The sequence below is a fragment of the Mytilus trossulus genome, chromosome 7 (genome assembly GCF_036588685.1).
Source record: "Mytilus trossulus isolate FHL-02 chromosome 7, PNRI_Mtr1.1.1.hap1, whole genome shotgun sequence".
Lineage (NCBI taxonomy): Eukaryota > Metazoa > Mollusca > Bivalvia > Mytilida > Mytilidae > Mytilus > Mytilus trossulus.
In genome coordinates, this window is record NC_086379.1 from 44,452,128 (window position 1) to 44,480,002 (window position 27,875).

The window sequence follows — 27,875 nt, forward strand, 5'->3', positions numbered from 1 at the left end:
AGTGCGAAATTGTGTTATTAAATAAACTTCTGCGATAAAATTTCAACTTCCCGCCATCCCGCCAGAAAATAAACAACAAAAACCAAACATTTGGAAGAAAAAGAAGGGTTACACAACACATGTAAATTGTAGATAATCCAAAATTTACACCATACTAATACAATATTATTCAACACTAACGATATTACTATCCAATGGTAATTATTCATTTTGAACCACTATATTGACCTGTCGAGTAACATTGATTTCGCAAGAAATTATGAATAACATGTAGGATAACACAAGTAAACACTTATATGTCTAACTATGGGGTGGCAGGGGACTGGCCACCTAATATAGATCTTCAAATATATAGTTAATTCGTAGACTTGTGGCATATTTTGCTCCAAACAGTTTTTCTTTGTCCCCTCCCCCTATTTTCAAATCCTTGATGCTAGATCCACACCTGACAATAAACAAGGAAGTTTGATGTAATTATTCATTGATCAGACACAGGTATGTCACAGAGCTCGCGAAAATGGTTGGTCATATTGGTCAAAATGAGGCTCTGACATTGTGAAAGCTAGTGCTGGTCCAGATGACCGATGTAAAAACGACCGTTGTAGTGCCTTTTTTATCGGTCTTCAGATGTACCTGCTGCTAATTTCCGGGACTAGTTTCCTTTTATAAGCAAACTGAAACCTATGGAAACCAAAGTGCAGATCTACACGTGGCCTGCTAAATTTGTTCTTGGCAACCAATCGATGATTGAAATCTTAGATGGAGATAACAAATACTGGGCATTGATTCAGTTGATGAAATATCTAAGCTTACAAATATCAGAAGACCTTAAATGGACCACGCACATCTCAAATGTTGCCAAGAAAGCCAATTCGACATTCTAAGAAGAAATCTACGCTTCTGCCCAAAAGATTGCAAAAAGACCGCATATATATCATTAGTACGATCAACTATGGAATATGGTAGTGTTGGATAATCGGTTGAAATTACCAACCGATTATATATTACAATCGGTTGACAGCAACCAACCGACTATCGGTTATAATCGGATCATAACACCTTGCCCTCTTTTTTTTAAAGGAAATCATGCATTTAGTCTCATTGTACTTGTCTAATGTGTATATCCATATCATTGCAGAGTTTATATATTCATATTTGATCTTTTGTTTCCATTTCATATTCTGGCGTACTTATTACTAAATTATAATTCTGGTACCTTTGATAATTATCTACTTAGCAGTTAAAACAATGAATTAATAAGAATCAAGATTCATATTGAACATGTTTTATCTCATAATTACAACATTAATTACCAACAGTGACACTAACATTTCTAAATTTCAATGGTGAAACTCACAAAAAATTTTCAATAACATAGCTGTATGAACATTTGAATGCTTCAAATTATGAAAAGATATATAAAGTTTTTTTAATTTGCATTTTACAGTAAACATGGGTATTAAGCCAATGTCTGTTAATTTGTGTAGAACGCTTTTATTACTTTTTTAATTATTATTTTCTTTCAATAGACCACTTTCGAGTTCATCCGTCACTGGCAAAAACTCGTCAATTATGCACGCCTTTATGACGTCATTTACCAGATAGAGGGGCTCGCCTGTATCCCTGCACTATTTACGTTCATCAAGCGTCTTAGTGATCGTTTTTGTGCAGGATAAACTAGAAATAATGGTTGCTCTGTAGGTACTTACTGACAATTCCCTAATGACAGCAGTGTTGATTGTCTATTTTTAGAATTCAATTTGCCGAATAATTCGTACAATATAGAATTATAATTTTCCAACCACTCGCTCAACCTTGTAAGGAAGTGACGACGCCCCTAAACGCACAGATGACTGCGATAAAGGCGCGTATAATTGACGAGTTTTTTCCGGTGACGGATGAACTCGAAAGTTGTCTATTGTGTCATTCGTGCGTCTGAACTTAAAATTGCAAGAATGCGGAATTTTTACATAGTTGAACCGTATCCGATTCGTGATTCTTATATTTATATAAATGGCGGACAAATTTCGGAAAATTTACAAAAGTAAACGATGTTTGGCAAGCAATCTGGAAAGGAATATGACGTTTTTTTATGCTACAAATGGATAACACATTAATAAAAGGCAACTTGCAACACGTTTTAATGAAGCAACGGAATTATTTTGTCTAAAATCAGAATTATTTGTACGCTCTCAAGTAACAAGTACCGGAATTGAAAGACAGTATTTCATACAAAGTTATTAATCTTAAATACCATTCCATCAATCTGCAAATGCTTTTTGTCACGTTTATAAAGAAGGAAATTAGTTATTTCTTTAATTATAGGATATTTGACATTGTTACTGTCATCAACTGATATTTTTTGTTAATATTGTTTGACTGCGCATATGAAATGCAAACAGTAAACGGACCGGAAGTTGACAAGCTCAAAGTCCGGAAACTTTAACGACAATCGATTGAACAAAATCCCAATCGATTATCGACATCGCCAGTCCCAACCAACTGATTTCCGACTTATTCCGATCATCGGAACAACACTAGAATATGGTGCCATAATATGGGACCCATATACACAACATGATATAAATCAATTGGAAAGAATACAACGCAGAGCAGCTAGATTCATTACAGGCGACTATAGGTCTAGAGAAGAGGGGTCGGTCACCAAAATGCTAGCCGAGTTAGAACTAGACAACCTACAAACAAGAAGAACAAGTCAACGGCTGCTACTTCTGTACAAAGTGGTTGAGGGGTTGGTCACAGCTATTAATCCCGACGATTTTCTTGTTTAAAGTAAACCTAAGAGGAAAATCAAACCCAAAAATTTGACAATTTTGTAAGTGTCAATATAGTGACAAATTCAGTGAAGAACAGTTCTAAGGCACTAGATACTATTCCTAGCAACACCGATCCATATAAGAACTCTTTCTTTGTCAAGAGTGTACTAAATTGGAACCAACTGGAAGATCGTATTGTATGCGTAGATACAGTTGAGAGCTTCAAGGCTGCTCTCCAACACTGCCAATAGTGTCTCTCTCTACTGTTGAGTAAAAGCCAGAATTGGTATCTTCAACGTATACATACAGATACAGATGGATAGAAAAAATAACTTTAATTAAGAACAATAAAAAGATCAGAACTGGTCCATCTAGTGGGAAAGCCAGTGACATTGAAGAGCTACTTCCGGTAGTCCCGCGGGAAAGGGGACATAATCTAAAATTTTTGAGGTGGCGCTGTAACCAGCGTGTTAACAAAAACATAGCCTGTGCTTCAGACAATAAATCTATTAAAACAACTTATCATCCATTAGTATTTGAGTTAAATTTTTCACTAGAATAGATTTTGTCACACGACTGCCAAATTCGGTATTCAGATAAGTGCTCCGTTACTGAAATATGATAAACCAAAAGACTACCTCCGTTGATTTCCAAAAAAACGCGGGTAATCCCCACGACTACAAACAACTGACACAAATGCATCCTAAAGCTTTTCATTGGTCGAGATATAAATAAATGTGACCTAGAAACATATGGGCACATGACTATGTACAGGATTCCCCATCACTCTGAGTCTTGTTTACATAATAAATACTTCAACCGGAGGTCAAAATTCAATATGTTTCAGACGTATTGGGAGTTATTTCGGTGCAAAATCAAGCAAATTATGTCATATTTTACCGATTTTAAGCACAAAATTGATTGACACAACGAAGGGTGATGATGTTTTCAGGATTTTAAATATATTTTACTTAAAATGTTGAGTGGTTGAAGGCTTTACAACGTCATTTGTTGATGTTTACAAGTTGCTCAAACTCCTCGTACCACATTTTCTGTAGTTATTTAATTATGCTGCTGATGTATAACAGATTTATGGGCGAGATTTATGTAGTACATTGAAACTGGTTTAATGTATGAACGAATTTGTCCATATAAATAACTTCCATTGTCTGGACCTATCCCCCTTTTTTCAACAACAAAAAATCAGTTAGTCAAAAGTTGTTGTCTGAATAAGCATGCAAAAGTGCAAAGTGTAAGCACTCATCTAGTCTTTGTTTTAAGCCAATTTTTAGGGTAATGGTTACAGTCATTCTTTGATTCTGTAAATAATTTAGATACAAGTTACAGTGTCCGATTGTGTCATGCATGATCTCCAATAAAACTTCTATTTTGAAACCAAATGCCGTTATTTAATGACATTTCATCAATCAAAAAAGTGACATTATATGTGTTTCCTTTAAAATTTGATTTATAAATTTTTGATTTTTCAATAATTTTTTTTGCTTGCCGAACCGTTGTGCACGCAGGTGCGTGTTGGCGTATAGGGAGCTACGCACCTGAAATTTATTATAAATCTGAAATGTTTCAACTTGTCAATTTTAAAAAGTACATGTACCAATCAACAAATATTGCCTCCTAAACACACACACTTGTTTATAAATGTCTGTCCTTATCATGCTTATCAAGCAATCTGATGTACACTGTGACTAACTATTCATGTTTGAGTGTTTCTGGGCCCTGGGGCATATTTAACTCTTGAGAACTTGAGATTAAAATTCAATAGGAATGCCCAATGCCTAGTACATCAAATTCTTAATACATGTTAGAGCTATATGACCATTTAAAGCATTAATAAAATGCTATATCACTTCCAAGGTCTACTTTAAAAATGGTATATGAATGTCTCACTCTGATTTTGGTGATCCTGTTTTGTTGCATTGATATAACTGCTTGACCCACATTTTTATTTTACACCAGTTTACAAGAAAACAAATCTTGGACACAGGATCTATAGTTTATTAAGAATCATACTATTCCTACATCTGTGTGTTGATTTTTCTGCAATAGAATACCTTTTCACACATTTTACTCCATTCTTAAAGCACACAATTGCAATAATTTGAAAAAGCATGTGTTTACATATCTAGGAAAAGGGTACATAGACATATCATTCATAATACTACACAAGGAGCAGGATCTGCTTACTCTTCCAGAGCACCTGAGCTCAATTATTTGTTGTTGGTTCAAGTTGATCAGTTTTCTTTTTTCTAATTTGTATATGAGTTTAAACTTTTCATCAAAAAGTCTGAAAAAAGAGATATGTATCTACTCAAAATGATTTAATTAGGTGCAGGGGTTACCACACTTTGAAATCTACATGCCATTGGAAGCAAACCAGTGAAAAGTCATGTCATGATAGGCTACTTGAGACCTCACTATGTCTAGGAGAAGTGAACAATTCTAGAAACTTTCCATTTAAGTCATTCAAACCTTGTAAAGAATAAAAGACCATCATTTTGACTTTTATATCTTTTATTTTTCTTATGTCTCAAATACTACAGTACATACATGTATATGTCTGATACCAGTGACCGATCCAGAACTTTTCTATTTTTTTGGGGGGGGTTGCTGCTGCTGACTAACTTAGGAGGGGCCCGCTCCAGTGATTCCCTATTTAATCAACCATATTTTTTTCCTATGAAAGGGGGCCCTATGAATATGCTAGCTTTGCATCAATGAATCTCAGGTTTTTCAATGACATTAAGTAATATTGTATTGCAACAGTATAGTGTCTCATGTACATTTACCCCACATTGTCAATATAAAATGGTGGAGTGTTTCATATTGTATGTATATTTAAAAATATAAAAATGTTTAGAAATAAAAGTTTATTAAGTGATGAATAAATACAAAGTCATAAAAATAATGTTAAAATGAAAAATATGTAAAAAGTATTTTAAACAATTAAGGAGAACTAATGTTAAAATTAAAAAGTTTTTTAAAGTAAAATCAAGTCAAATAGTCCTCTAGATCTGTCCCATACATGTAAATCCTCAATATAGAAATCCTGCTCTTCTTATTCCTATTGTTATCTGAAAATATATAATTTATGCAGACGATATTATCAAATGAATATAATTTCAAACTTCTCTAGAGTTGCTATATGATCGGTAAATTAAAATATATTTTAATTGTCTACTGACAAAAACATGATCTTCTGATGACCCAATTTAAAAAAAAAATGTTGAAAGGAAATACTGGAATCCGAAGGATCAATCCCGAAATCCTGAGCTAAATATACCCAATCCAGACGTCCCGAAAAAGGTCCTCTAGAAAAGGTAATACTTATACACACCAACAGATGTTTGGAAAAATTTTCTACTTATAAATTCATTTACTTAGTATTTAAAATTCATCACCATAATAACATACATGTATCAACCTTTTTAATAGATATAAATAATGTTTAAATAAAGTATAACGTAATATGCAACATTAAATTATCTTACAGGTATCTGTTATTTAAAAGATAACTTTTCATTCAATCATTCATATCTTTAATTCTTTATACCAGTAATTGATAATAAATGTATCCAACGCCAATAAAACCTGGCCACAACACCTAGCCAATACTGAAGGTGGCAATAAAATTCAACAATAAATCACATAAGTTTTTTTTTAGCATGGAAGGAGGGACAGAATTTATACTTTCCTACTGGGGAATATTTCATATACCTGAAATCTTTAAAACATATTTCACATGCCCATATGCACTATTCAGCAAAAATAAAGTACTGTTGTTCACATAGACAAGGGTCTGGATGGGGTGTTCTGCATTTCTTTATCATTTAATCTTTTAGTTCATTGGTCTCTATTTTTTTTTATACTTTTTGTCCATAATTTCTCTTTCCTCAATATATAAATTAGCACATCAATAGTTCAAAATGATTATGACCAGACCTCTGGCTTGCTGCTAGGAATATTTTGATTTTTTTCTGGGATGCATAGGAAGTCGTCCCAGAAAAAAAAGTAGTCTTGTCAGACTTCATAATTATTTGGAATAGCATGTCATTTTCTCTATTTTTTACTTATTTTATGGTAAATTTTCTCTTTTCTTGTTCCTTTAGTAATAATTCTCTAATTCTTTATACGTTTTAATAGTCATAGTTCCCAGTGGCAGATCCAGGGATAGAGTTCCAGGGATTGAAATCTCCCTTTTTGGGGGACGATCAATGCGTTTGAATGGGGACATATAGTTGGAACCCCCCTTTATCCTGGGGATAGTTATTTTTTTCCTATATTTTTATTTTGTTTGTTTTTTGTGTTTTTTGTCACACTTTTTGGGTTCAAAAATAAAAATATTAACCTTTTTACTATTCGAGACAACCAAACAAATCTATATGCATTACACAACTATAAAACTTTAATTAAAATTTTAATGCTAACACTGACCTGCCAAAATTGAAGTTTGTCTCACGCTGGAAAAGGGGCGTTTATTTACATGTGGTCTACGGCAATTTACTGGATTTAAGAATCGAAAAGAGGCAAAACATGTAGCCATAACCCGATCAGATCAATAAATCATGTTATGGATAGTATTAATATCTTTCTACTAACCATTAAAAGTAATAATACTAGGATTTCGTGAGCTCAGAAACCTTAATCTGTTGAAAAATGGCGTCGATTTGTGTGCTTCCTTTTCGCAGCCTCAGTTACAATATGACACGGAGTGATGGGTATATATGCAAATATTTAGGGACTCCTATCATCATAGATACTATTTTTGGTCATTTTATATTTAAATAGCCAATAGGATGCAAATGTGTCAGTTATTTTCAGAAGGGGAAAACACCCGCCATATTTTTATCTCCCAAATAACAACGTCACTTGCCATTTTCAGATGTTCGTTTCTTGTAAAATAAAATCTTCTAAGAAGAATAAATAGCATGGTCACCTGTAAAACTTACCTATATAACTAATTGATGATGAAATGACACAAGTTTAATTGTCTTTAATGATAAATTTCTCGAAAAATCACACGTACACGATGTAAACAACTTGCCGCGATGGCGCGATAGTGTCGCACTCTATGAAAAATCACGATTGTCGCCCTTGATTTTCCGGCCGTTACGTCATATGGAAGGAGGCGCAGAATCGATCCAAGGCTTTCCCACTGATCATTATATTATTGTCCGTGGCTGTGAAAAATAAAACTAATAAATAATAAAGTTATTTTTGGATAAAATATGTTATTTATTTTTATTTTAGGATCAAATTGACAAATTTTTTAGGACTGCCTAAAATTTTGTAGGACTGACAAATAATCTTGCTTTGTCAGTCCCATGACCGACAGGTCAAACAAAGTTTTTGCAAACTCTGATGTCATGTAAAAGGACTCAAAATATTGTCTCCTTGAGATTTGTATGAGTAGTTTTGATGCTTCATCCTTGTATCATGGGTTTTTGTGCTACAATGTATTTATAAAAACTACAATCTTCTACACAGAGCCTTGGCTTACGCTGAACAACAGCTGTAAAGGGCCCTAAAATTACTAGTGTAAAACCATTCAAACGTGAAAACCGACGGTCTGATATTTTGATATAAAAAGAGAAACAAGTAACACTTATGAACCACATCAACTACTGACAGGTTTCTGACTTAGGACTGGTGCATACAAATGCAGTGTGTTCAAATATTTTAATAGTTACCAACATTCACCCTTACCTTAAACAATAAAATATCAATGGGTAATGTCAGTCAAGAATATATTGTCAAAGGAACCTGAAAGTATCATCCCCATAATCTGTTAATGTAAGACTTCAAGAACTATTTAAGGAAATCAGTTAATTTTACACACACACAAATGGAGTTATATGTTGACACAAAAGAGTGATTTACAAAAAATGATTCAGTGACTTTAAAATGAATAGAATAACATGTGGACATATATATCAGTGAGACTGCAACCTAGTAATGATGACAAATCAAGGAATTTCTTGCCAAATTTCAATTTAAGTTCTCTTGTTTTTGTAGATGAATAGATGAAAACATGCCAGGTATTGTTATGGAAATGGAACAAGAAAAAGAATCAGAGGAAGATGTAAGATATATGAGAAATAAAACTTAGGATAAGTAACTATAATTAAGTGTGGTTAACATACAATGTACCATTTATATTGAGAAAAACTTCCATTGCATGGATACAAGATTTTTTTGTGGTATTTCCAGATTTTGCATACAAGCTTATTCAAAATTTGCTTTTTTATAAAACTTTTAAATGAACACTGACATTGTAGATTCATGGAACTTTTATCCATAATTTCCATAATTTGATGAAAATAAGTATCTCACAAAAAATAATGAATTCACAGAATAAGTTACTTTCTCTGATTGTGATAAATGCTCTAATTGCAGAAGGAATCCAAGTTAGAAGAAATTGCATCACCACAAAGATCCATTCTAGAATTCTTCAAATCACCTACCAAACCAGTGGATAAGCCTAAAAATTTATTGAGTTATTTTGGCAAGCCAGCTCCCAAACAGAAAGATAGTACCGAAACATTGTCAAGTAAAACCAAAACAGAAAAAGCAAATGGAAAAGTGGTATTACAATTAATTATTGACTTTCTTAGTAAATTATTTGGTATACACAGAAATCATTTATTTATATAAAAATGATTTATGTATATGTCGTGTACAAGTTGCGATTTTGTACAGGTTATAACATGTACAAAAATATTGTACATGTTATAACTTGTATGATGCAAAAATACAAGTTATAACATGTACAAAAGTACCCCATACATGTTATAACCTGTACAAAATATTGCTTAAAAATGGTTTTAACTTGTACAAAGTTTAAAATAAATCGTAAAGAAGTAAAATATACATTTAAACTCACCAATGCATAAAGAACAACAATAAATAGTCTAATATATCTTTATATCTATATCTTTGGATCTATTCTTCAACATTGTTGGCCTTCAGCATGACTTATGTAAATCTATAACTCACTTTTTGTTTTTAAACTATAATATAATTGCATGAGGCGAATGTCATTTTGATGTTTTAAATATATATCATTTACTTTGAAAGCATTTATTTGTAGTCTTTGGATGTTGTCTGCTCCATTTGCGGGTTGTTGTCGTTTGACACATACCCAATTTCAATTTTCAATTTAATTTGTAGACACATCTATCCTGGATATCCTCTTATGTCTTTTAGTGTCAACTAGAATGAAAGTATTTTACTATTGCCTTCAAAGTGGACACTCACAATTATAATTCATCAAATAAAGATAAGTCCATAGATAGGCATAAGAGGATCATAAGACATGTCCTAAGATATATGGGTCGTTTTCAAAAAATGTAGAATTTTCAGTACACCCATGCTAACTTTTTTTTTATTTCTAATGGAAATTTCAGTTGTAATGGTTTAAATGAAAGCTTGTCGATTTGTGATTCAGAACATTTATAATAAACACACCTTACATCTATTTTGATAAGATTAAACTGCATTTAAGACCCATTTTGGGGGTATTTGTCTGCATACAGTGTCAGAAAATCACAATTCAAATGATTTTTTTGCGATTTTCTGATCGGCTTGATATCTGCAAAAGGTACTTTTTAAGAACCTTAAATATTACTTTAACGAAAAATCGTAGCTTCTATATCATTGTATGTAACATATTATCTACAAACTAAATCAAATCTGCGTACAGGAGGTTCATGTCTTTCCTGTTATCGCTACTTAAATCAGCCGTTAAATTATTCTCCCTATGAATATTGAATCTCAGTGTTGATCTCAAAAGTACAAAGTAATCTTTAAGAATGATATAGAATTACTGTCTGGTGATGAGGTAAATATGCGGTTTTATTGACTTTTAAAGTGACTACAAATAAATGCTTTCAAAGTAAATGATATATATTTAAAACATCAAAATGATATTCATTCGCCTCATGCAATGATATTATAGTTTATAAACAAAAAGTGAGTTATAAATTTACATAAGTCATGCTGAAGGCCAACAATGTTGAAGAATAGATCCAAAGATATTGATAATGAAGCCATGTCCAATGAAAACTATTTCAGCTCTCTCTTGCTTTTACAGAGTAAGCATATACGACATTGGTTTAGTCTTTGCGTGTTATAAACACGAGAGGGGGGAGTATTTCCCAAAATTATAAAGAATCGTTCTGAAATTTGTTGGAAGGATTTAGAAACTAGTATCTAATGTAATTGTCATTGAGGAATGCAAGCTTTTAATAAATAGTTTCACACTTATTTCAACCATGATAGACTGCATAAAACATACAATTACATGAAAACACATTTTGCCAACATTATTCATGAAACATATATTTCTGAAACTTTGTGATCATTGTCCTTAACAGAAAAAGACACGTTCTGGCCTATTTATTGTTGTTCTTTATGCATTGGTGAGTTTAAATGTATATTTTACTTCTTTAAGATTTATTTTAAATTTTGTACAAGTTAAAACCATTTTTAAGCAATATTTTGTACAGGTTATAACATGTATGGGGTACTTTTGTACATGTTATAACTTGTATTTTTGCATCATACAAGTTATAACATGTACAATATTTTTGTACATGTTATAACCTGTACAAAATCGCAACTTGTACACGACATATACATATATTAATTATACTTAGCTACCCTAACAAATTAATTCATTATGTAAAAAAACAAAACAACAGAAAAATCAATCTTCTAATGTGATCATAGGAGCATAACACTTTGTCACATTTGTTGGTTTCTATCTTGCCTCAGCAATGTTGTAAAAGCTTGACTTCTTTTGTCCATGCTGTTATTTTTTAATTTGTTGATATACAATTTCTTTTCAGTGTATTATATATTTTTTTTATAGAATGGTCTTCAGAATGGCATTAATGGTAAAGAGCAAAAGCAGAAAGTGGAAAAGAATTCATCCTCGCTCAATTCATCAATTTCTGAGTTTGAAGAACAGGATTCTCTCACTAAAATTAAAAAAACTGAGAAAAAGAAGGGAACAAAAAAGTCTATAAAAGCAAATAATGAGGCTTCCAAAGAAAATACTGAAAGTAAAACAAAAGACATTTCAAAATCAAAGAAAAATAATGTAGAGAAAGATATTATTGAAAAAATACAGAAAAAAGAAGTACAAAAAGAAACCCAAAAGAAGAAAAAGCCAAAAGACAAGCAAGTTAAATCAGTACAAGATAAACGGGCAGGAAATACAGATGCGGAAATAAAGACAAATGAAATTAATGTTAGGAAGCCTGAACAAAAGGAAGAGGAAAATTCAGGAATAAGTTACCTAGACTTCTTAAAGTCTCTAGAAAATAAATCTGAAGAAAAGGGAGATGAAATAATAACAGACAAAACAGAATCAGAAACATTAGTTGGAAAAGATTGCAAAGAATCAGTGACTGGAAATGGCGATGGAGAATCGTTGACAATAACTGAAAATGGTGATGGAGAATCAGAAGTGGCAACTGATTCAGACAATAAAAATCCAGAGATTGTAGTTACTGCGGATGATAGCAAACATGATTCCTCAGCTGATGAAAACTATCCCAGCATAACATCTTTTTTTACCAAACTGTCAGGACCAGTTCCCAAACAATCTAACAGTAAACCAAACAGTCCTAAAATTCTTACTACTAAAGCTGACATACATTCAGAACCTACACCACCTAAAATTTCCAAAGAAAATAAATCTGAAAAGACAAAAGTATGTACTTCTGTAGAAAGTGACTCAAAACTGAATGAAATTGAAATTATTAGTTCTGAAGTTGTCAAAGTTGACAGTCCATCAAAGAAAAGGGGTACAAAGCTAAAAGACAAACCTGTCAAATCTGCCAGAAAGTCTTTGAATCAGAAATTAACAGAAACAGTTGAAATCTCAGATGATAGCATGACTGTAGATGCTACTGAAACAAAAGAGGCATTGGATAGGAAAAAAGCATTTCTTCAAAGTGATAATACTCCTTCAGGATCTCAGAAAACTTCTCAAGCAACACTTAGTTTTTCTAAAGGTGGGTTTCAAGTGTCAAGCAAACCTTCACATAAAACGAGAATTCGTAAATCAGAACCTGAAGAGATGACATGTGAATCACCCTTGTCAAAAAGTACACCTGTGAAGAGAGGTCGAGGGAGGCCACCAGCCACTACAACAGGTAAAGATAAAACCCTGGTCAGTACCAAAGTTAGAGGAAGGCCACCAGGCAGTACAAACAAAATTAAGAAAAACACTTCAGAGGGGCAAAAACCTGAATTAAATAATGTGTCTGTTTTGGAGGACAGTGTGATAAAAAGTGAAGATACAATGGAAGTTTATGATGATAAAGCTATACAGAAGAGAAGATCCTCACGGAAGAAGAAGCAATACAAAGTTGATATGATTAGTATTGATACTAAAAATAGAACACCAATCAGGATGAGGCTTACACGGTAATGTTTCTCTTGACATATACATTGACAAATCAATTCAAGGCATTGAAAATTGTTGTAAAACACACACTGAAATATGAAATAACTGATTCATACTTAGAACAGCAAATCCTCTTTAAACTAAATACTTTCATTTCATAACGAGGAAGTTATCTTCATTTTTTCAGACAGGTTTCACATATTTTAATTCAGATTAAAATCTGAAATGTAGCCATTTGAGTCTTTATTGAATACATTTTTTTTTTATGAAAGGCTATTCTTTTTAAAGAGAATATATTTGATAGGTGCAGAGTGATAAAGATCTAGTGAATATCATTTTTACTTACAAGAAAATGTGTCAAATATGCATTCCACACATTTTAAAATGTAGGTAAAAGTTTTATTTTGATATAATAAGAATTTATATTAAGATGATTGCAATATTTTTATTTTGCTTATTGTATGCAAATAATTTTTTCATCAATGCTGTCTTTGAATGTTGTCTGTCCTTAAAAATTTTCAGGTGCAACAAAAGTGGTAGCAGTACAGATGAATCTTCTTTCACATTAAAACCAAAGGTAAGGGTCAAATGTCATTTACATTAAAACCAAAGGTCAGGGTCAAATGTCATATCTACAAAACATGTGTAAGAAAATGACGTTATTTATACAAGAAGGGTGAAAGATACCAGAGGGGCATTTAAATTCATATAAAAATTACAACTCCATGGTAAAAAAAGAAAAAGACAAACAGGCCAACAAAAGTACACAAAACACAACATAGAAAAATAAAGACCAATCAAAACCAACCCCACCAAAAAACTCTTTGATGATCTCAGGTGCTCCAGATGTGAAAGCAGATTCTTCACCACATGTGGCACCCATTGTGTTGCTGGTGTTATTACAAACCCAACAAAAAGTCTAATTGGCAGGTATGAAAAGTTGACAATTATGTCAAAGAAAGCCTTCAGCACAAAGCCTTGGCTCACACCATACAGCAAGGGGCCCCAAAAATGACTAGTGCTAATCAATTTAAACAGAAAAGCCTACAGTCTAATCTATATATAAAAAAAGACTTATGAACCACACCAACAAATGACGACCACTGAACAACAGGCTCCTGTTATGAATGACTGCAATGATAAAAGGGTTATTTTAAGAATAAAGTTAACTTTCAAATCAACAGTTTCTTGAAGGTTCTGACAAAGATCTTATCATAAGTTATTGCATTTCATTGTATTGACTATTATTTGAATGTGATAATTTCAGTCAAATATCAAACAAACCAGAGCACAAAAACTATTGGAGAAAGCTAAGAAATCAAAATCTGGAAAGTCTCCAGAGCTTAAGCTACAGATGAAAAAGGCTATCGAAAAGAACAAGAAGAAGGGATCCAAGTTAAAAGGAAGTACCACAGAAAAAAAGCCAGTTGAGACAAAAAATGAAAGTTCTAGCAGAAGGAGAAGTTCCAGACTATCAGGTAAAGTACAATCCCTGTCTGATATATTGGTAACCGTTCACCATATAGTGGTTATAGATATTATACTGGTTGAAACATGCTCAACACATGTTTCGTGAATAACTGTTAATAAATAAATCAGACATTAAACCAAAAGTTATGAAAGGCAAAAACATAAAATTATTAAAACCATGATACAACCATCCAAAATTGCCTGATGGAGTTGCAATCTTAGTTATCGTATAAAAAATATCTTGAATTTTACACAAAAGATGTTTTGTTTAAATTGTGCCAATATTAAAGCACTGTTGCTGGAAAGATGGTTATCTTGAGGACTTACTAAAGACACATTTAGAATCAACCAAGTACCACTGTGCCAACATGTTTAAGTCTGGAAACTTCATTCCCTGTTGTAGTACTGGTTTCATGTTACAAATCACAGAAGTGCCTCAAAGTTTTACAATTAATTATGCACTCCATTCATTGTATTTTACAGACTGGAAAAAAGGACAGCATTTTTTTCCCCAGCTTTACATGTAATTGTTTTTTCATCAATATGCAAGTTCTATTTTCTGTTGTTGTTGGTCTTTTTTTTATGTTACAGCAACATACAATCAATATTTTGATTTTTTGTTTGTAGATAAATTTAGTGTGTCTATGGAAGAATCACAAGATGGCAATGATGATGATGATGAAATCATGATTATAGATGATGATGAAGATAACAAGGGAAAGAAGAAGAAACAGAAAGACCTTTGTACTCCTAGGAAAGGCAGGAAACCATCAACACCTAAAACTCCACTGCAGAACAAAACTACAAGTAAAGGAACACCTAAGAAGCCTTCAGGTATTTTAATTATTAAACGTCCAAAGAATCACTGGTCCATAATAAAAAAGCTATGTTATTTTTCCCCTACTATGCCCACAAACACTTTGATTAATTGGATAGCAGAAGAGAAAGGAAAAGTAGGAAGGGGCTGTTGTCTGCGCCGAGCAAGGTGGAAAAATAATCAGATCTGGATTATTATTCTGTGGGGAAATGCCTTTACTATTTTAATTTTGTACTATTGCAAGCTATAGTGAAAATATCTAATTTTTTCAGAAATTTGTTACATTTTTTAATGTCATATTTTTATCTGGGCGTCAGTTTCAAATGGAATTGCCATTAAATTGATAGATAGAATAAATTAAGGCCACAGTTCATATTGAAATGCCAAAACTAGAACCCTTTCTATGATCAGTAGCAATGTAACCATGAAAATAATAGAAAAATAAACCTCAATTGAACCACTGTTGATGTAAACCAGTTTGAGAAATATTTGATGTTCTGTTTTACAGGAAAACTTGCTCCAATATTTATGAAGAAGAATGCTGGTGAGAAAGTTGAGGAACCAAAGAAACCAGTTCTGGATCCAGAGCAAGAAAGACAGAGACGAGAATTTCTGATGAGTGGTGTACCTGAGGCTTTAAAGAAACAAACAATAGCTGCAAGTGCAGCTGTCATTCTCTCTGATTTACCTCCCTTTCCTGCCATTAAGCATGTGCAACAGATGGAAGGCACTATGGGAAAATGTGGAATTGATATATGGAATTTATCAAGTGTTCAGTTGAAGATTAAGAACTGTGAAGAAACTGATAATACTGGAGTTATACAAACTTATTGGAATCATGGCTTACTAGAAAAAGACAAGATTATGTGTGATTTATCTAAAATAAAGGTATTGCAACTTTGTCATTAACAATTAAAATATTGTTAACCAAAAACTGAGTAAAAAACGTGAAAAATACAAATTAAGTTCTTTAAACCATTAGCACATTATAGAAATTACAGAAGACCTTATAGATAAATATAATAATTTATTGAGCCAAGGTAAAAACTTAATGCAGTTTGTAAATAAAACTAATATGATTTCAATGGTTGGCGTAAAAAAAAATCTTGTTTGAGAAATACTTTTTTTTTTAAATATTAAAGGTGTGTTATAGCATACCAGTCATTGAGATACTCTGACATACTTGATTTAAATGATGGAAATGGGAGGAATTTGTATTTAGCCGCTAAGTTATAAAGTGTTCACCATGATTCAGTTACATATATAAAATACAGTAGCACTTTAGTAATCAAATGATATTGAAAATTCTTATAGATAGTTAAATAATTTAATCACATTATTGAGAAATAAAATTATATATTTTTCCAGCTTTTTAAACAACATTCAAAAATGGAAGACAGTCTTGAAGAGCCATTATTAAAAGAAATTCAAAGAGTCAGTCCTAGTTATAATGTTGATAAAATGTATAAATTACTGAAGGAAAAAAAAGAAGATCAAGATGCTGAGATGACCTATGGTAAGTGCGATCAGAATTGTTGGTTAACTCACCTGGCCTAGAAACCAGGAATATTAGTATGCATTTGTGTATTAAACACACCCTTTTAATTCCACTCAAAATTGTGAAGAAACAACTGAGCATTTAGGGAGTATAAAAGTACATTTCATTCAATAGCACTGTTCTAGAAATTTTTAATGAAGTTACTATGAAATATCAATGGTGATTGAAAGCATACTTTTCTGGAACTTCATATTGAATAGAGAAAAAACAAATAAAACTTTATGCTTTGGAGAATAGAAAGAAGATCACAATCTGATTTCCTTGTACATTAAATCCTAACTTACACCTTTGCTAAATTGTATGGGAAATCAAAATAAATGACCGGAAATAGCAAAATTTTGTGTCTGGTCAATAAGTAATATTTTATTTTGTAGATTTTGAGGAGCAAAAAGATAGCAAATCAAAGAAAGGTGAATCAACTGATACAGGGAAGGAAGGAAAAAAGAAAACTAAGAGGAGGAGTCTCCGTCTCAAAAAGAAAGATGAAGTCATGGAAGTAATAGATTTAGGAAGTCCAGAACCAGTTGTAGAGGAAACCAGTTCCGGAGACAATAAACAGGAAACAGGTATTAATTTATTTTCTTGTTATTGTCAATGCTTTAGTGTAGTTTCTTTCAAAATTTCTAGATTAAAACATTGATTCCATATTAAGTATTTTAGGTCCCTTAAAATGTAGTGATCATAATGTAAAGTGCATGTAAAAAAAAAATTAAGATCAGAAAAGAGATTAAAAAAGAAAATTTCTGTGAATCTTGTTTACATATTAAAAATCTTCCATGCTTTGACTTAAATTTCCTTAAAGATTCTCATGGGGTTTGTGTTGCTCAGTCTTAAGTTTTTTTATGTTGTGTTTTGTCGACAGGACTGTAGTTTTTCTTGATCATTTTTAGTTTTTTGGCCATCGAATTGTCAGTTTGTTTTCATCTTATCAGTTTAAACATCTCTTTTATATCTTGCAATTCTCTTTTAAACTCTCTTGTTTAAACCTAACATTTTTGCATTAACATTTCAGCAATAGTAGTCCCATGGACAGATAAGTATCAGCCAACACATTCATCTGAAGTAGTGGGGAATTCTAATAATGTGAAGAAACTGAAAACTTGGCTGATAGAATGGAAACATAAAGTAGACAAAGAAGCCAAGAAGATGAAAAAATTAGCAATGAAAGAATCTAAAAATAAAACTAAAGAGAAAGGTATATAGGATTGAAGAAATTTATACTTACCAATTGTTATTTATCCAGAACAAAAATGTACTTTCATGCCAGGATGATTGATTTGGTTTGGAAGTTGCACAGCTTTTTTTTTTTTTAAATCAGGATTGCTTTGCATCATAAAAACTTTTGATTCTTTATGGAAAAAATTGATCTTGTGTGCCAAAAAATAATTAAAAGATCTTTAAAAAAAATCAAGTGATGTACACTTATTTAACTACTGTGGATTCATTTATTTTTGTGGGTACCAATTTTATTTGGATTAAAGAAAACTTACAAGTTTGTGGATATTTAATTTCGTGGTTTTGCAGAAATCTGCATACAAGCCTTTAGAAAGTTTTGTTTTCGTTGAACATTCAATTTCGTTGTTAACCAGTTCCCACGAAATCCAAGAAATTTGGTATTCAACGAAAAATAATGAATCCACAGTATAACTTTATATCAGAAAGTTTGAAATTATTTTCCATGGGGAGTTTCCAAAATAGATTGTTTTTTTGCAATACATAACCATGGATATTTTCAAAAGTTTTGTTTAGAACATCTGAAATTAGTTGAAAAGTGCACTGTTGTGACTTAAAAACCCCAACATTCAATACCAACAATGAGAGTTAAAATAACAAGCAAATATAATGTTGATATTAGGGAAAACAAGAAACTGAGGTTACTATATTGACAAAAGTAGGTGACCCCCATTTTTTTCATCATTTTTTCCCCACTAAAATCATGAAATACCTTCACACAAAATATTAAGGAAAAAAACACTGGTAGAACTGAATAAGCTGTTTGGTCTTTAAAAAAACATTCAATAACAAAATCGGCTACTTTTGCTTCTGAATTTTATGATAATTTTGACTATTTTGATTGACAGAAGATGATTGGTGGGCAGATGACGACAGTGACTTTAATGTTGATAGTGAGGGCACTGAAGATGAAGAAGATAAGCTGTGTAATACTGTCATGTTAATGGGTCCTACAGGTGTGGGAAAATCTACCACAGTGTATGCTCTGGCACAGGAGATTGGGTTTAAGGTAAGTAATACTGTCATGTTAATGGGTCCTACAGATGTGGGAAAATCTACCACAGTGTATACCCTGGCACAGGAGATTGGGTTTAAGGTGAGTAACTAAACGGTCAGAATCAATTCAAATCAGTTAAATTTTATTAGATCAAATTGCTTTCATATAAAGGTTTGCAATAAATTAATAGTTACTTCAACTTGTCAGAGTAACAATTTCATCTGGTAGCAATCCTCACTGGCAAACGTTGATTGGTTGAAAATAAATGGATTGGGGAACTATCAGTGTAAAAATTCTTAAAACTTTAAAATTGTGTTTATAGGGTGAATAATGTTACTGTTTAGAAATATCTTGAACTGTGTGTGACTTATGTTGTGAAAGAACCTAAGTCAGTAAACATATTTGTATAAGATGGAAAATATAAAAGTATTTACTTTGCAGGTTTTTGAAGTGAACGCATCTTCAATAAGGAATGGAAAAAGAATATTAACACAGTTACAGGAAGCAACACAATCACATAGGGTGTCTCATAAAAGTTGTGGGGATGCAGGTCCAGCTTCCATATTCACACAAGGTAAATAAGTATAGGTTATCGGGTTTTCTACACATTGATATCGTAAAATATTAGCCGCGAGCCACAATGTGAACCTTTTTGGCAAGTGAGCATGGCGAATGAGCTAAAAAGTTTCACATTGTGTCGAGTGGCTGATATTTTAGAATATCTATACTTAGAATACCTGATTATCTGTTTATCATTCTATTAATGGTCTTTTTTCCTCTCCCTAAGACAGTTTTACGCTTGAAGAAAGCAAGCTTGATAACGTCTCCTCTCGCATTGTGATGTCGCTGATAACTTCTCCTCTCACATTGTGACGTTGCTGATTATGCCTGGTCTCGTTTTGAAGTCTTGATACGAGAATTACTGAGCAACAGAGCAGGGTGATATAGGCGTAGGGAAGGACGATAAGTCATTGTATATATACAGTTTAACAGCTTTCTAAAATAATAAGGGCAGTCCTCTTTTGCCTTGTCCTTAATTTCCCTCACGGCTCTATCCATCCTGCCACAAAGCCGTGAAAGGTAAAAAAAAAAAGAAGTTATATGCTGGAAGGAATGATGTTACACCCAGTTGCAATTGGATATAAGATACTATTTATGTGTAATGTCACTTTGGCTCTGAACAATCCAACAAGGTTTGAAAAATTCAAGATTACATCTTTTTCTCTGAAAAGATAAAAAAAAAAATCAAAATTACAATTGATTCACTTGGTGCACATGCCACTTTTAAGACATTTAAAGTTAACAAATTCAGAAAATGGAGGAATTTTCTCAAAATATAATTTTAATTAACCGGTATTGATATGATTTAATTACAGGCAATAAACCTTCTCCTAGAAAGAAACCAGAAAAAGAGAAAAATGTGCCAACTTCCTTCGCTAATTTCTTCAACAAAACAAACAATTCTAAACCAGTAGAAACTGAAAAGTCCAAAAAGTCAAATGATAGTAAGAATGCAAGAAAAAGAAAAAGAGACTTGGAAGAAAGTGATGCAGAGAAAACTCCTAAAAAGAAGAAAGGAAAAGATGAGAAAGGAGTGAAGTTTGATGGCTTAATACCTACTACTTCAAATCAGACTGCTGCAACTAACCAGGGACTGAATTTATCTAGCACATCTCTCATACTGTTTGAAGATGTTAGTAAATATTTTACTAGAGATCATGATGAGATGATGACTAATATATGACGTCTAAAACATGTTACAAAATTTGTCATCTCGGAGCTTAATTATTTCTTCATTGGCAAATGTCTGAATAACATGATAATATTTTTTAAGTTATTCAGTTTAGTAATCTAGACTTAAAATCAACATCATTATTTAGTAAATTGTGAAAATATTAGTTGATGGCCAAGATCTTATTTTAATTGTAAAAATCAACAGTATTTTCTAAAAATTTAGAAATTCTCTTATCGTTTTACCGCATTAAATGGGATTTTTAAGATTTTTTTTTGTTTGAATTTCATTGATTTGTGTTCAATGAACTTTTCTTTTTAAAGTACAAAATTTTGGAAACCTTGGTGAAACTTTATCTAACCATGAATCCTATTTTTCAGGTTGACATTGTGTTTGAAGAAGACAAAGGATTTTGGTCAGCTATACAGACATTTATGAATTCAACAAAGATTCCTATCGTTCTCACTACAAACGATGTTACATTGTCTTCTAAGTTTGAGGGAAAATATGAACAGTTTTTATTCAAAACACCATCCATGGTAAATATATCTCTTCAGTATTTGAATTGAAATATTATGTTCACTTTGCAAAAGAAAAGTATTTCTTATTTTCGCATAAATATGAAAATAAGGAGATTTGGTATAATTTTCCATGAGACTACTAGTCACCAAAGTTCAACAATGAGAGGTGCCTCGGTTGCCAAGTGGTCTAAGTAGTTCTACTACTGTAAATACTATCCAGTCAACACTGAGGTTGTTAGTTGGAACTGCGACCAGTTGCACTCACCTCAAATCTTAATTGACTAGTATTATCTGTTTTCCACTCGAAGGTCAGTGGTTTTCAAAGGCACTCTGGCTTCTTCCACCAATTTAAAACTGACTGCAACGAAATAACCCAAAAGTGGCATTAAAACACCAACAATTTACAGTGAGGAAAACCAATTCTGTATTGTTGCCTATAACAGGCCCTGCCATAAAAAATATGAAACAATTCAATTTATGAAAAAACAAATATGAGACAGAGACATAATGTGGCAGGGTTAGATATGTTTTTGAGTGCTCCCCTATCCATGGTTAGTGGCGTTACAAGACAATCTTAGAAGAAACTATAAAAATCAGTTGAAAAGGGGATAACTCATCAGATTGGTACAAAGGAGAAAAACATCTAACAAAATCACAAACCAGAAGTGGCAGGGTATTTATACATCAATAACAACAAAAAAGACACATTATAACAGACCTGAGAGTAATCAAATTTACTTATAGTGGTTCTGAATTTATTCCTACAGATATTTGAAACAAAAATCTTATGTAGGAATTATCTCAACATTTTATGAATTAATGAAATAATTATGTAGTAATTGTCTTAAAAAGTTACCTTATATGTCTCCAATATTTCAAGAAAACCATTTTATGATGAGTTGAAATGGATAGTTTATTGTTTGATTTTGTGATTCTTTTTTCAGAAACAAACAACAGTGTATCTACAGTTGATATGCTTGGCTGAGAGTATAAGGACAAACTCTGAAGAAATCATGACTCTTGTAAAAGTTTTATCTGGAGATATCCGTCGATGCTTGCTGGCATTACAGTACTGGATTGAATCAGGAGGTGGCACATTACAGGAATTCCAGAAAATTACCTCCCCTGTTAAATTGAAGCCACTTCCTGTGATCGAGGACACTTGCTCACAAAATGCTATAAAAACTTCAAGCATATCTGGGGATTCGAAATCCAGATTTGACGATGATGATGACTTCGTTGTCATTAAACCTGTCGTGAACAAAAGGAAAAGACCTCTGATTAGTGATGATGAATCGTCAAATAGTGCCCAACCATTTCCTTTGGCAATGGAATCCACAGCGAAACAGGAAGTAGTATTACAGTCCTCTGTTCATTTGTCATGCTTGAATAGTTCTTTGGGGCTGAGCTTAGGGGGATCAGAGGGAATTATGAACTTATTAAAGCAGCTTGTGAAAGGTCAAAGAGATGACCTTGTTACTGTGGTAACAGAAGCATGTGATCAATACAGGAAGTTGATGTATAATATAGTCTACAACACATACATTGATCTGTTACCCATGCCTAAGAGTCGGCAGACGACACCTCCATCTATAAAAACAAAAGTCAAGGAAAAGAAAACTCAATTGAAAAGAATAAAAACATTTGATTTGTATGACAGTGAGGCTTCTAATGATGGGATTTTAGATGAACCAAAAGAAGAGGCTCAGGAAGAAACAAAAACAGAGGAAAGCAAAGAAGAAAAAGTAGCAGTTATTAAATCTCTAGATCAATTAACAGAATTTTATGACAACATGTCTTTCATTGATTCAATAACAATAGATTCAGAAGTGCCTGAATCGTCAAATAGTTTTATATTGCACAGCAAACGGTACCTTCATGACACTGATAAAACAAGTTCATTAGAGTATATTGACAAAGATAATTTGTGTTCAGAGATAGAAGTAAGAGCACTTTACAAATTGTGTACAAATCAGGGACAAATACAAGACTCTTTAAAAGGCCAGCACATTGAATCACTTAGTATACCTTCTGCAGGGAGTCTGTCACAAGGAGTTCTAGTCAACAGGGCCAGTAATAGGTTAGTTTATATATTTATTTACTGTTGTTTCTTTACTGCAATTATTCCAATTGGATTCGTCCAGTCATTTTATGGATAGGGATGAATATGTGTTGGCTATTTATTAGTTTAAGTTTTCATTTCATTCACTTGACAGCTAAATATTTTGTTATTGTTTTACCTTTTTAGCTCACCTGACCTGAAAGGGGGAGGGGTGAATTGTATATCAAGTCAAGATCTACCTGCCCTGAAAGTTTCAGACAAAACAGACAACACATTGATGGGTTGCTGCCCCAGAATTAGTAATTTTAAAGAAATTTTGCAGTTTTTGGTTATTATCTTGAATATTATAATAGATAGAGATAAACTGTAAACAACAATAATGTTCAGCAAAGTAAGATCTACTGATAAGTCAACATGACCAAAATGGTCAGTCGACCCCTTAAGGAGTTATTGCCCTTTATAGTAATTGTTTATAAATTTTTGTAAATTTTTAGAAAATATTTTCTACTGTAATTACTGGGCCAAGTTTATTATAGATGGAGATGATTGTAGCAACAAGAATGTTCAGTAAAGTAAGATCTACAAACACATCAGGATCACCAAAACACAATTTTGTCGTGAATTTATCTGTGTCCATTGTTTAATATGCACCAAGTTAAGTGACACAGGCTCTTAAGAGCCTCTAGTTTATAAACCTAATAATTTGACTTTATGTGTCTCTGTTTCTAAATTTTTGAAAGTTAACATATTATTATTATGGTTTGGACTTCTGAACTCCAGTTACCTTACCTTACCTCTGTATCTTTACCCCCTTCAAAGAAAAAGCACACAGTTTCTGTGTGTTGAACAGGTGCTTTGGGTGGCGGTGCTCATTATTTACAATTGTGCTGTGTCTGTGAGTCCAATCACCACAATTTATCCATGAATTTTACCATTATGTACATTATTTACATATATGAAAATTGCTAAAAATAATATTTGCAATCCACGACACAATTTAAAAAAAAATAATTATAGTTTATAAATTACAAAGAATAGTTCAGATCATTATATGCTAGTTTTTTATATAATATTACTTTACTTTTCAGTAAAAATCTAGTCCTTAAGAAAGCCAGTAATAATGTTATGAGTAACCTCCCCCTGAATGTTAGATGTCATCAGAGATCTGTTGTTATGGACTACATGCCTACTCTCAGAGAAATCAGTAAATCAGAAAAAATCAGGGAAATGGCAAAAATAAAGAGAAGGTTAGTTATTTGTATTGATTGATTTTCTATAAGTACCATACTTCCATTATTTTTAAAGGTGGAAACATCTAGAGATTTGAATTGAATCATCAAAAAGGGAAAAAAAAAAAACAAACAAAGCATTTACTGTATAAAACCGAAAGTTAGATACCACCTCAACTTGTTTTATATTACGCTGTATGAAAAATTGAAATTCGAATTTTTGTTGCCAACTGATTTAATTATTACCTTAACATGTTTTCCTGGAGATGCCTGTAATATTTGCCACTGGATGTTTCACACCAGTTCACAATTATCATCTTTTTTTATTTGCAGGTTTCATCATTATTTTGACAACATTGGATTGAATTTTAAAGACACCACTCTGGATATCATGTATACAAGTTTTCAATGAACACTTCTGAACTATTGACAGATTTGTAATAATTTTCCTGTTTTGATTTCTTTCAATTTATAACAATACAATTTGTATGAAGAAATTTATGAATGTGACACTTTAAAACTTTTCTAGACAGTAATATATAGTGAGTCTCAGGGGCTGATCCAGCTATTTTGAAAAGGGGGGTTTCAACTATATGCTCCAATTCAAATGCATTGATCTTCCAAAAAAGGGGTGTTCCAACCACTGAAACCCTGCTGGATCCGCCATTGATGCTTTTCTTTCTGTGCATTAGTCTTGAAAACTATCTCTTTCTAAATTATAGCAGTGATTTTTGTTGAACTGTTGAATACTTTGAAATTTGTTTATTTCATGAAAAAATGAGGAAATGTTGGTATGATTATTATTTTGTTCCCATCATTCAATGCAATATGGAAGGCATATTGACATTGCATTTCATTCGTAGGTTCAGATTGTGATTTGTTCATCCATCTGGCTAAATTTGCAATAATGTCTATTTAAAATTCTGACAGCAAAATGTAATAAAAAATGAACATGAGTTATCATTGAATGTTTCTCAGCTTACATGTTTCCTGACCTTGACTTTATTTCATTCTTGAATGAATGTACAAATAATCAACCCCTAATATTATCAATTTTTTTTAAAATTACCTAATTAATGTCTCAAATTTTTTTCTTGTCCCTCTAACGTTAAATTTAAATTAAATTAAAACTTAAATTGCAATTCCTATATCCTATTTATTATGGTTATTAATTTGAAAGAAGTCTTTGCTAGTGACAAGACCATTAATCTCATATATATTGACCTAACACCATTAAGCATTGCATTTAAAACCAAAACTTATGCTGTTTAGCTTGTACCTACTAGAAAGGTTCAAAATTAAGTTTTTGAATTTTCCAAGCTACAAAAATATCACTATATGACATCTAAATCCTTCAAAAAATTATAAAAGAAATGTTTTATGCTTAGATACAAAAATATGTGATTTTGAAATTTTTATAATATTATGATAGAAATTGATGTAAAATATATATAGTGATTTTTAAATCTGATTTTATGCTAATTTTTATGTTGCCTTCTTAAAATAGAATTCATATTCTTAATGCATGAATTTGTATAATAATATTTTCTTGAGTATTTATTTATTGTAATATCATCTGTGACAAATAAATATGTAAACTATACTAATGAAATCTTGTATGTTTTTGAATTTTCACCATTGAAAAACTGAAATTGAAGTTTTATATACCACAAAAAAAAATTTGCGTCGTGTAATACTATCATGTTGTAGTCGTCGTCAGAAGACACATTTTGTTTCCAGACAATAACTTAAGTCTTAGTGAATGGATCTCTTTACCAGAAGATTCAATACCACATTTTTGGGGTTATGGTCCCAATAGTTAAGTTATTAGGGGCCAAAAAAGGGGCCCTAAATTAGCATTTTTGCAGTTTTCAAACAATAACTTGTGTATGAATCTCTCTGAAATTTTGACAAGTTTCCATACCATGAAGGGATAGTAAGTATTGACTTTGGGGGGTTATGGCTAAAAATAAATTGGGAGTTAGGGGCAAAACTAGACAATTATTAGACAATTTAAAAGCAGTGTAAGGGAGGTAACTCAAAAACATTTAACATACAATGTTGGGTATGTTCAAATATACCTCCCTTACACTTCTAGTAAATTGTGTATAAAGGAATGTCAAGATTAGGACTAATTGCAAAAACAGGGGGGGGGTGGTACAATGTAGTAGTTTTTAATTTTTTTCCCAAATTTCTCAAATTCCAAATTTTTTAAAAGTTTAAAAGAGAAATCTTTAATTGCACAATATTGCGCAAAAGATTTGTAAAATATTGACATTTGTTTTTGTCAGAAACTTATGTCAAAATTTTTATCACAGTCCAAATTCAGAGCTGTATCAAGCTTGAATGGTGTGTCAATACTTGCCCCAATTGTTCAGGGTTCGACATTTGCGGTTGTATAAAGCTGCACCCTGCGGAGCACCTGGTTATACTATCTAATTACAATACAGATTTTGTGTCCAAGCTTTGCTTACAAGAGTTGAAAATGTTTCTTCCTACTCTCTGTTTTAAAGATCTAACAGGATCCTCTTGTTTTGTTGTAATGATGATACCCACCTTCAAAAATATTGAAGGCTGAGATTTCCTTGGCTGATGAAAAAATTAGCTGAACAGTAATAGAATTGAGAGTTGTCAGATCCATGTATGTTAAGGTCAAGTTACAGTAAATGGGCTATGTCATAGATTTCAGTAAAATTTGGCATACAGCTCTGGCTCGATGAACTTCAACTGAAAATCGAAATAATAATGCATTTATCTCAATTATCATTTGAAATATTACTGATTGAATTCTTACAAAATGGGTGAACATTTGTATAGAAAGCACATAAAATCGGCGAAAACTCTTCTAAAATTTGTCTTAAAATCGCCAAATCTCTAATTCTACTCCATAGATTTTTCTTAAAAAACTATATGTTGTTGATACATAAATTTCCGTTATAATGATGCAAAATAAAGATAGGGTCACCGACTTCGTTTTTACGGTATACATCATTCAAAGATGCGTTCTTTGTGAAAAAATCCATCAAAACGTCGAAATAATCGTA

The 27,875-nt window shown here is 32.1% G+C and overlaps 1 protein-coding gene across 4 annotated transcripts; it reads left to right on the top strand.

Annotated features, from left to right (window-relative positions):
* On the top strand, positions 1-25,887 carry LOC134725139 (ATPase family AAA domain-containing protein 5-like). Of its 4 annotated transcripts, none has more exons than XM_063588701.1 (18): positions 1-121; positions 8,811-8,877; positions 9,192-9,380; positions 11,668-13,232; positions 13,735-13,789; positions 14,480-14,690; positions 15,310-15,516; positions 16,008-16,387; positions 16,868-17,015; positions 17,432-17,623; positions 18,070-18,252; positions 19,139-19,299; positions 19,729-19,861; positions 20,664-20,980; positions 21,400-21,558; positions 22,485-23,620; positions 24,691-24,849; positions 25,165-25,887. In XM_063588701.1, the coding sequence occupies exons 2-18, from the start codon at positions 8,827-8,829 to the stop codon at positions 25,241-25,243; spliced, it is 5,325 nt and encodes a 1,774-aa protein (XP_063444771.1). In that variant the 5' UTR covers positions 1-121; positions 8,811-8,826; the 3' UTR covers positions 25,244-25,887. The 4 variants fall into 4 exon arrangements, with proteins under 4 accessions (XP_063444771.1, XP_063444770.1, XP_063444773.1 ...); XM_063588700.1 differs by having other exon boundaries at positions 21-197; XM_063588703.1 differs by having other exon boundaries at positions 21-197; positions 9,192-9,377.
* The last annotated feature ends 1,988 nt before the right edge of the window (positions 25,888-27,875 follow it).

Excerpts from the sequence above, each read along its gene's own strand:
- LOC134725139 (XM_063588701.1), top strand. The coding sequence starts at position 8,827 with ATGCCAGGTATTGTTATGGAAATGGAACAAGAAAAAGAATCAGAGGAA. Across the intron at positions 8,878-9,191 it reads AAAAAGAATCAGAGGAAGAT|AAGGAATCCAAGTTAGAAGA; the intron begins GTAAGATATATG and ends CTCTAATTGCAG. Across the intron at positions 9,381-11,667 it reads AAAAAGCAAATGGAAAAGTG|AATGGTCTTCAGAATGGCAT; the intron begins GTATTACAATTA and ends TTTTTTTTATAG.